The 11,424-nt window shown below is 32.4% G+C and overlaps 1 protein-coding gene across 1 annotated transcript in view; it reads left to right on the forward strand.

Annotated features, from left to right (window-relative positions):
* LOC134701691 (U4/U6 small nuclear ribonucleoprotein Prp3-like) overlaps positions 1 to 11,388 on the forward strand; it is a 32,963-nt gene extending 21,575 nt beyond the window's left edge. Inside the window, exons 14-20 of the mRNA XM_063562825.1 lie at positions 39 to 182; positions 1,834 to 1,933; positions 2,365 to 2,478; positions 3,315 to 3,433; positions 6,436 to 6,522; positions 9,351 to 9,409; positions 11,208 to 11,388. Coding sequence (XP_063418895.1) covers positions 39 to 182; positions 1,834 to 1,933; positions 2,365 to 2,478; positions 3,315 to 3,433; positions 6,436 to 6,522; positions 9,351 to 9,409; positions 11,208 to 11,363 — 779 coding nt within the window. The 3' untranslated portion in view covers positions 11,364 to 11,388. The remainder of the gene's footprint in view (positions 1 to 38; positions 183 to 1,833; positions 1,934 to 2,364; positions 2,479 to 3,314; positions 3,434 to 6,435; positions 6,523 to 9,350; positions 9,410 to 11,207) is intronic.
* The last annotated feature ends 36 nt before the right edge of the window (positions 11,389 to 11,424 follow it).

Genomic DNA, 11,424 nt, shown 5'->3' on the forward strand with positions numbered 1-11,424 from the left:
ATCTATATTTAATTTTCTGTTGTATATCATTTCCTTAGCTGAGCCTGACAAGGAGCCAGAAATTCCAGTCTACCTCACAAAGAAGGAGAGAAAGAAATTACGTCGACAAAACAGACAGGAAGCTCAAAAAGAGGAACAAGAAAAAATACGACTTGGTTTATTGCCTCCACCAGAGCCAAAAGGTAAGGAGAAAACAGGCTTTGTATAACTGCATCCTTCATACTTTGAAGGTTTTATCGATTCTCTTTATATTTTATGCTCCTAATTGAAGGAGAGGGGGCATTAAGTTTTACCCTTGTCTGTCCGTACATCCCAAATTGGTTTCCATTCTCTAACTTTAATTTGCCTCAACCAAATATTAGGAATCTTTATTACTATAAAACATAGATCAAGTTTGAATTTTGGTGGTACAGTCGATTCCACTTAATTGCATACCGCTTAATAGCATAATTCGGTTAATTGCATACTTTTCTCCTGCACAAAACCATTTCCCATTCACCTAATGTTAAATTGTCCGGTTATATGCATAGCCTTACAAGTGGCATTTCGGTTTATTGCATAGAAAATAATCGCCAGCTAGATATGCTCAGTTAAAACTGACGAGATTTTTGACCGGAAACGGCAATTTGGTAAGTATATTTTTCTTGAATGCATCATAATTTTCATTATTATTTCACATTTACTTGTGTGTTATTCAAATAAAGTTTAAAAACAGTATCTTTCGTGTTTATATGATTATAGAAAAGGCCTCGATGTGTACACAGGTAAAGTTTCCCATATTCTATTTTAAGCCTCGAGGTCATAAAAATGTCAATCAGCTGATTGACCATTCTATGATCTTTTATCTCAAAAGGTGTTAATTATTGATTGGATTTCAAACATTGTTCATAGATTATATTTTGGGTGAATTTTTAAAACATTAACGCCTGCTAATTATCGATCATTATCCAATGTGTAATTTCATAATTCAGCGTGGGTGATCTACATTTATGTAAAATATTACAGGGCATTTATATATGGTTGAAGAATTTTATACATCAATCTTTCCTTTTTAATATTTTTCTAAAAGAAAATTAACTTCTGATTATTATATTTTCTCACTTTCAACACTCGTGTCCAGCAAATAACCCGTGTATGGCCCCATCACCTGTTAACTGCTTTGCATAAACGAAACTAGCGGTGTTAAAGTAACAGTGTCACATCACTGTGTAATTGGTAAATACTGAATATCAAAGGCAGTTCATTACACAATTATTGTTTACAATGATTATAAACTGTGTAGTATTATTAAACAGTTTGTTTTAAACAAAGCGTAACAATTTCATTTGTACATCCGGGTCATAGAAACAAATCTATTTTTAGAACAATTTTATTATCGTATCTCAGGTAAAGGAAAAGTCGGTACATAAATAAACAAAAACAAAATGTGTTAATAAACTTTATTGAAAGAATACACAATGAAATAAAATGTATGACAGTAGACAAATAACTTTTATTAGAATAAATAAGCATTCATTATGTTGTAAGTGGACTATGGACATACATCTTTCTTCTTTGCTGATCTGCACTATCGATGTCATTTGACTCCGTAATTTGTCATTTCGGATATAAGCATACTCCGCTTTATTGCATAATTTCGTCTGACAAATAGGCTATGCAAATAACCGGAATGTACTGTATCCCTTTTATCTTTCTAGAGTTATGCCCCTTTATTAATGGAAATATTGCTGAATTTTTTGTTGACCTTCTCTAACTTAAATTATCAATCCATCAATCAGGACATGTTTGTAGTAGGCTATAGCTAGTTAATGATATTTTATGGGTTTTTTTCAGTACGGATGGCTAACTTGATGAGGGTGTTAGGAACTGAAGCAGTACAGGACCCTACAAAGATAGAGGCTCATGTGAGAGCTCAGATGGAGAAAAGACAGAAGTTTGTATACTTTAGTTTTTAAATGAAATTCTGAAATATACTTTTGTAATTCTTAGTTGAATTCAGAAATTACTAAATATAAAGATATAGATGCATTATTTTTGGTTTTCATTTATATATCAATGAGACAAAGATGTATTAAATTTTTTATCAAGATCTGTGAAATAGCCCATTTACTGTAACTTGATGTTAACATCAGATTCTTGACTAAGGACAGGTACAAGCAAATGCAGCGGTTTTAAACATTTTACCAACCTTCATCCTTATCTAAAAAAAAAGTTAAATGACTGCTTAATGCCAACATGAAGGTTGTCTCAGAATACAAATGGAACAGAACCAGACCTCATTTTGTTGTATGATAAATAAAATTACCCCTGATTATTCTGTAATTACAAATTGTGAATAATTTTATTAAAATTTAAATTTAACAGAGCTCACGAAGAGGCTAATGCAGCCAGAAAATTGACACCAGAGCAGCGACGAGAAAAGAAAATGAGAAAAATAAAAGAAGATACCACACTTGGTGTTCATGTTTCTGTATATAGGTAAGACTAAATAAATGTGATCTGATACCATTATCATACCCTAGGCAACTTTCTGCTAATTATACCCCAGGCAACTTTCTGCAAATTATACCCCAGACAACTTTTTGCAAATTATACTCTATGCACTTTCTGCAAATTACACCCCAGGTAACTTTCAGCGCATTATATACCCTAGGCAACTTTCATCAAATTATACCCTGGGCAACTTTCATCAAATTATATACCCTAGGCAACTTTGAATAAAATATACCCTAGGCAACTTTGAATAATATACCGTATAGCGGGTTATTTTCAACGGGTGTAAATTTTCGCTTATTTTCGCGGATAGAACAAAATCGCCAAAATAAATTCCGCCAATTTAAAAGTGTACATGCAAAGATAATGTTAAAAATGTTGAATCCGCCAAAATAATAACCGTCAAAATTTTTTGTATACCTTATTCAATGAAAATCACGAAATTTTACACCCGCGAAAATAACCCGCTATACGGTATACCCTAGGCAACTTTCAGCAAATTATATTCCATGTAACTTTCGACCTTAATTATTTCCAGTTGTCAATTTTAAAAATAAATGATATACCATGAACATATATTACCTATAAAATTGAGAATTGTTCACATTAGATCTTGTTATTTGTTTCTGTGCCCCACCATAAATCTTTATGACATATCAAGTTGGATATATGATAGTAAAATCAAGCTTAATGACACTTTTGGACAACCGGGCCCAGTAATGTCAACTGCTTTCAGTTATCTTTGTTGTGACAAACAAAACATATGGTGATTAATTATAATATTTAATACCTCATCAAAATTATTAAACTAAATTTTTCAGATTAAAAGATTTGAAAAATCCAGCAAAGAAATTTAAAGTAGAAGCAAATGCAAATCAGCTGTTTATGACAGGAATTGCTGTGTGTCATAAAGATTGTAATGTTGTAGTGGTAGAAGGAGGTATGTATTTAAAAGGAGTAGTTCCGGTAAGGGTCGATTTTGGCTTCAAATTTCAGGTTCATCTAACAAAAGATTTTGGACTTTTTTTAAACACTCAAGTGTCTATTTCAATTGATTCAATTGGTATATGTGAAAATTTTAGCTGATTAAGTCATTAAAAACCTTCTGATTCAACCAAAAATTTGAAAAATCTTATCAAATATGCAAAAAGTCGTCACTTTTCAGATGGTTTTTGTCGAGCCTGCAACTTTTGATGCAGAAAGCTCGACATAGGGATAGTGATCCGGCGGCGGCTACGGCGGTGGTGTTAGCTCACTTCTTAAAAGCTTTATATTTTAGAAGTTTGAAGACCTGGATGCTTCATACTTTGTTTATAGATGCCTCATGTTACGAACTTTCCGTCAGTCACATGTCCAATGTCCTTGACCTCATTTTCATGGTTCAGTGACTACTTGAAAAAAAAGTTAAGATTTTTTGTAATGTTAAATTCTCTCTTATTATAAGTAATTGGATAACAATATTTGGTATGTGCGTACCTTGCAAGGTCCTCATGTCTGTCAGACAGTTTTCACTTGACCTCGACCTCCTTTCATGGATCAGTGAACAAGGTTAAGTTTTGGTGGTCAAGTCCATATCTCAGATACTATAAGCAATAGGTCTAGTATATTCAGTGTATGGAAGGACTGTAAGGTCTACATGTCCAACTGGCAGGTGTCATCTGACCTTGACCTCATTTTCATGGTTCAGTGGTTATAGTTAAGTTTTTGTGTTTTGGTCTGTTTTTCTTATACTATATGCAATAGGTCTACTATAGTTGGTGTATGGAATGATTGTAAGGTGTACATGTCTAGCTGACAGGTGTCATCTGACCTTGACCTTATTTTTTATGGTTCAGTGGTCAAAGTTAAGTTTTTTAGTTTTGGTCTATTTTTCTGATACTTTATGCATTAGGTCAACTATATTTGGTGTATGGACATATTTTATGATCTTTATGTTGGTTACGCTGGTTTAATTTGACTTTGACCTCATTTTCATGGTCCATTGCTAAGTTTTAAGTGTTTGTGTGTTTTGGTCTGTTTTTCTTTATTTATAAGCAATAAGTCAACTATATTTGTTGTAATGAAAAATTGTTAGCTGTACATGTCTGCCTGGCATGGTTTATCTGACCTTGACCTCATTTTCATGGTTGATTGATCAATGTTTCCTTTTCTTGGTTAATGTTGAGTTTATGTGACAGTTGTAATAAAGCTTTATATTTTATCAAGATAGTATCTATGATTAGTAAAGAAGGCGAGACATTTCAGTGTGTGCACTCTTGTTGTCAAAAATGAAAGTTGCCACATCCGTGTCCATCCTCAATCTTTATATATGTTATGTATTATCATAAAATGCAACTTACATTTTAATATAATGAATGAACATGAATGCGGCCACTTTCATTTGAGACGGAAACCGTCTAAATTTTAACCAAAATGCCAAAATTGTGAAGATTTCAGTAATTTAGCATGACTTAATGATGTTAGTACCCGATATATGTGATTGTATTGTCAAAAACAGACCATATTTGTGTAGCAGAAGCATTCTATTTTCCAATAAATAGCTAAAGGACTACATTTTCACAATTTTGCAAAACTGCTATATTTTGGGGCCAAAATGGGGTCTTACTGAACCTACTCCTTTGGAGACAAACAATAGAGTACAACAGATGCCAAGGCTTTATTTCCAATGCGAAAAAAAGAATTTCATATAAGAATAAAGAGTCTATGAAATAATACTGTAAATTCTGAAATTATGCGAGGTTTTTATTAATGCGAATAATGGGACTGAATGAGTATCGCAATAATAAAAGCAATAATAAAAACTCGCATTCTGATAAATGATACATATAACTGTATGCAGATTCTCCTGAAATAGCAATAGTTAATCTCGCATTTCACTCCATTCTTCAAAATTTCCAATAATAAGTGCACGCAATAATTTCTGAATTTACAGTAGTATAATAGATCAAATTAAAGAATATATAAAATAATATTAAAGTCATAAGAAACCTCAAATCAAAAAAAAATAATGCATATGTTTTTTATAACTCAATGGATAGTTTTTATTGTAAAACTTATGTACATATACTTTTTTCTGAAGAAAATTCTTTAATTTATTCATATTTAGAAGAAGTTTACTTTATTTGAATTGCTTCCTTCCAGCAAGCAATTCCCCCGATATATTTTCCGTATGCAAGGTGACCTCAGTGTGACCCATCTCGTAAAAATCCGGTGACCACAATACGCATGGATGTCCTTAAAATAAAATATTATCTGAATTTACATGTTAAACACGTGCTCAACTTCCATGCTTTTTTGTTTATTTTTCGTCAATTGTTGACAAACAGGTGACAATCGTTAAACTTCGGCTTCAAAACACGAACTTTTATTACCTGCCATATTTTCACAACAACACTGACCGATTGAAAAAAAAATTGACGATTATACGAAATTTACACGAAAAAAATGATAAATTCGAGCACAGAAGACTAAGTTTATGATGTTTGTATGCATTGGTTTAAGAATGGAAGAACATTATTTTTCACCGGTCACTCGTTTCTTATGACTTTAAACATACTACCGTGGATTCATCATTATTGGTTGGATACCAATTAATGTTGGTTTTGTGGGAACATGTTAACCTGAAATTCAATTGTTCATTTTCATTTTTTTATAGGCTTTGTATGCAGAGATTGGTGAAACCACACAATCAAATATTCATGAAAATGCAAAATTTCTATAATCTACGAAATTGATACCCACAAAAATAAACGAGAAAGTCTTAAGAACCAAATCAACAAATGACAACTACTGAATATCAGATTCCTGACTTATGACAGGTGCAAACAAATGCAACAGATTTAAACATTTAAACAGGTACCAACCTTCACCCTTATCTAAAACAAAAGTGTAACATCACAACATACTATGATGGAATGCTGACTTTTATGTACTTATTTCCAGGTCCTAAACAGCAAAGAAAATTCCGTCGACTAATGATGCACAGGATTAAATGGAATGAAGACACACAGAAAAGATCAAAAGACGATGGTCAGTACTATTACAAAGAGATTTATTAATTAATTATTGCAGATTGACCATATCTGCACTGGTACAAGTTTCTAGTACGTTCAAGTAATGTGAAGGTACTTTAATTTGTTAGCATCGCTCTTTTTGGATTTTCATATTTCCTTAGTTCCATGTTTTTTTTGTATTCATGGATTTAATTAGAACATTTTATTTTTAAATTGAAAATTTACATTGCATTTAGAATTTAAATACCAATCCCTAAAATTAGTACCCCACAAACAAAAGTACTTTCACAGTATCAGGTCCTGTCTGTGATCAACAAAATAATAGACAGTAAGCTCAAAAGAAAAAATTACAAATCGCTGATAAATCCAAGTCTTTCGGCTTTATTTTAATTTCCCTATTCTGTATGAGACTCAATTCATTCATCTCCTTAATTGCCCTAGATAAGATAAGATGTGGTATGATTGCCAATGAAACAACTAAATTCCGTCGATTTATAGTGATGCACAAAATGAAAGGAAGACACACATGAAGACAGTCAGGAGCCTCTGGCCTTTATTAATCTTGTAGTTTCTTGTGTACAATTTGGAAATTAGTTTGGCGTTCATTATCACTGAACTAGTATATATTTGTTTAGGGGTCAGCTGAAGGACTTCACCAGGTGCGGGAATTTCTCGCTACATTGAAGACCTGTTGGTGGCCTTCTGCTGTTGTCTGCTCTATGGTCGGGTTGTTGTCCCTTTGACACATTCCCCATTTCCATTCTCAATTTTACTGTAAACCAACTTATATTTGCAAGCGTTTTATTTTCATGAATAGAAACTAACCTGAATATAAATCTTTTAAGTTAAAACGTTCCTTATTAAACTACATCAAGCATGTCAAGTAAATCAGAAAATTGCAAAGGGAAAAATGCTAAATGAATTATCCACTAGAGACTTAATCATTTAGATCTCTTTTAATGTCCTCTAGCTTATTAGGCTTTAAGAAGTTTTTGCCATAACTTGGCATCTGTTTTACTCTATTGTCTGTCGCCAATTTTCTTTTTATTTATTTTTCTAAATCTTCTCTGATAAAACTGTAAAACTGATGATTCTATTGAAACCAAACTTCTAGTGTTTAATCCATATAGAGTCTGTTCTAAGTGGTTATCTCTTGCAACCAGCAGTCAATCATGCTTTGTCCATCAACTAACTAGAAAAGTATATCTAAGGCCACACCAATTTAATTTCTTGTTCTACGGATTTTTGGACTCCAACAATTGGGGCGAGCGAGCGATTTGAAAATTTTAATAAAAAAATATTTAATTTGCAAATTTTTTAGGCGAAGCTTAAAAAGTAAAGGCGAGCGATTATAATTTTTTTTTGTAAACATAAAATAGTAGGTTTTCACTATATTAAAACTTGATTTTTCACTTGTACCTTGACATTTCTTTAATTTATGAAGTATTTTTCCCTGTTCAACAAGAAATAATTGAATAATTAAATCTGGTGTATGTATTTGGATGGAGAGTTGTCTCATTGGCACTCACACCACATCTTCCTATATCTATGTGTGACTGACAATAAGACAATTCTCCATCCAAGTCATAATCCGGTTCAGAACAACCCCTAAATGTTATGAATATCCCTTTTATGAGGGGTCAAAATATTAAAGTTATAATTTTTTTTTGTACAAAAGGGCTTGTATTTTCCCAAAGATCTATAATATTTTGTATTAAATGGTCAAAACATATCCAAGAATTTTGTAATATTCCTAGACTTTAACCATGTTAACACATTTACTTTAACAGTTTAATATTATTCAAAATAAGTGGACTCATCCCTCTTTTAGAAAAGTTGTAAAAAATATAATGTATTTCTCCTCTTTTTGAGTAAAAAATTCTAAGTTGTCAAAGGTTTTGTATAGTAGCACTGTACAAATCCTTAGTATTTCTATTTTCTTTTCTACAACAGACTGAACAGTAAACATGGTAAAATGACCCCTTCAAGGCCCTTGTCTGAGGGAGGGTTGGTCCCAACCTGATAATAACAAACATAGGTCAAAGTACGGCCTTTTACACAGTGCTTTGATCAAGACCAACCAGCAACCTATAAGGGACCACAACTTAGTATTGTACACAATTCGAACAGGAAAACCAACGATCTAAATTATATTTCCAAACGGGAAAATACCAATGAACCACATCAACAAACGATAACTGTTGAACGACAGGTCTCTAAATCAACCAGGACAGGTGCATAAACCTGCAGCGGGTATGACCGTCACCATACATTATAATTGCAGTTGAAGGCAAATCCTTCAGAAGTTCTTTGTACTTTATTTTAACAACGAACATTTTTTTTATAGGGAATATAAGTTAGGGTAAAGAAACCAACATTTTGTTCTGTACTGGTATTTCTATTTATATCGGAGCACTCCCGCTTGGAATTAATTGGTTTCATGCTGAAACAAATATTCTCGCAGATATTTAAAGTGTTGTGGGGTGCTGATAGGTTTAGAATCGTTATATAAAGGCTGGACTGTGATTATAAAAAACAAATGTTGAAATCTCTATATAATATTTACAAAAAAACGGTGCGGGAAATAGACATGATTTCATTACCGGATGGGGGAAGCGGGAATATAATAAAAATAAAAAAAAACTGTTTTGAAAAAAATAGGTGCGGGCGTGTCCGTCGAACAAGGAATCAAATTGGTGTGGCCTAATGGTAATTTGATTACTTATTTTTTTGTATTTTATTCCCTGAAAAACAAAAATAGGTATTGTTAAACTTTGTTTTTTTGATATAATTGGTGAAAAGTATCAACTTTTTGTATTTGATATACATTTTTGTGTTTTGTAGAAGACAGTGACTCAGAAGAAGAAACAGACAAAAGTAACAAATGTTCCTTAGTCTGGGAGGTAAGGTTCTATTTGTCTGAAATAGTATAATAACAAAAATACCAAGGAAATTTTAATACAAAAAGTCCTTTATAATCAAATGGCAAGATTGAAAGCTCAAACACATCAAATGAATGGGAAAAAAACTCACATTTCAGAATTGGTACAGGCATTTCCTTCTGTAGAAAATGGTGGGTAAAACCTGGTTTTATAGCTAGCTAAACCTCTTACTTATACTGTGAAAGTACTTTTATTCGTGGGGTACCAATTTTCGTGGTTTTCGTGGATGACTTTATCCACGAATTTAAGTGTCCAACGAAATAAAGCAACCATTGTCCAAATCAAGACTTGGAAAGATCCCCCATTTATGTTTGACTACTGATACATGTATGATCAAGAGCATGTTTTGAATATTGCCAAATCTGAGAATACTTCAATAGCATTCACAGAACTACACCTGCATGCAAGATTATACCCATTTTATCTTTAATAACATAAACTACAACTTTTGATCTTTTAATTCTCATAAAAAATATTTTTGACCGATGAAAGTCAGATTTCGGGTATTGATATGCTAGTATGATAAAGTGTTCATTTTATATTCCCATAGTTCTCATACACATGTGAAATAATAATTTCATGCTGGGCTTGATTTTGATAAGAATTATTTGACAATTCAAGATACGTTTATATAGCATTTGTTTATGTTACTGTTTCCTTTAGGTGACATGTTTATTACCTAATTAACACCCTTGATGGACTTTAATCTGTTGATCACTTTATCTTGGGTTAATTAGTGTTGTCACTCCGATTTACACAGGTCAATGTTTACTTTGCAATTTCCTTCAATCAAGACTATTTGCAAACTTCGTGTCTAAAGGCTTTAATTTTTTTAATTTTTTAAACTAAAATCCACGAATTTAAAAACCCACGAACATGTAAATATTGCTCAAACCACGAAAATTGATACCCACGAATTAAAGTACTTTCACAGTATCACAGATTCATCAAATTCCACTGTATAAACAATGTGTGAGAAAAAAACCCAGACATAATAGGTAAAAATGTCAACAAATGGGTACAGCAATCAACAAATTAGTTCTTTATTTCATTTAGTCTCTGTGACTGAGTGGTCTTAATAGTTCCTTTAAATATGTCACTAGACTCAACACAGATTTTTGTTTTAGTCCAAACCTCACATGCGCTGGGTTATTAACATTCCAATCTTAAGTGACTAGGACATGTAGGATTGCTAGTTTCCCTGCTGATATCGTATTCTCTATGGGCACTACAGCTACAGAGCACAAGTAAAAAAAATGTCTTGAAATAGCCAATAGGGCTGAACGTGGTCTTAAACACCAACAATCTATCATTGAGTCTGTAAAATGTAGAAATACTGATTGCACTGTCTGAATATCACACCATTTCATGTACATATAAAAAGCAGATGTGGTATGTGTGCCAATGAGACAACTGTCTATCTAAGTCACAATTTGTAAATGAAAAACCATTATTGGTCAAAGTCTTCAACCTGGAGCCTAGGCTCACACCGAACAGCAAGCTATAAAGTTCTTGTACATATGTATACAAATCATTCCTTCTTACAGCAGATTTATCTCAAACTGTTTTGAGACCTTCATTTATTAAGACAATTATTTTGATTGGATCCAAATTTGGTGGATTAAGGAAATAAAATTATTACAGAGGATATTTGATTTGGTGATTTATCAAATTTTGCATACAAACTTATAGCAAATTTCAGCTTTCAATTATTAAGTGTATGACTTTAAGAAAACATTGAAAATTTGTTTTTTTACAGGGTACCACAAAGAACCGAGCATTCGTAGAAATTAAATTCAAAGTGTGTCCAACAGAAGCTTTCGCTAGAGAACAATTTAAAAGATTTGGTGTTGAACATTACTGGGACTTAGCTTATAGTGGTGCTATCATGGAAACCACAGGAGATGACCTTTGATTCAGATTAAATTTGTTTTTCATAACTTTGTTTAGTTTAATATAAATAACTCTACACAAAA

This window comes from Mytilus trossulus, unplaced genomic scaffold, assembly GCF_036588685.1.
Source record: "Mytilus trossulus isolate FHL-02 unplaced genomic scaffold, PNRI_Mtr1.1.1.hap1 h1tg000249l___fragment_2___debris__unscaffolded, whole genome shotgun sequence".
Taxonomy (NCBI): domain Eukaryota; kingdom Metazoa; phylum Mollusca; class Bivalvia; order Mytilida; family Mytilidae; genus Mytilus; species Mytilus trossulus.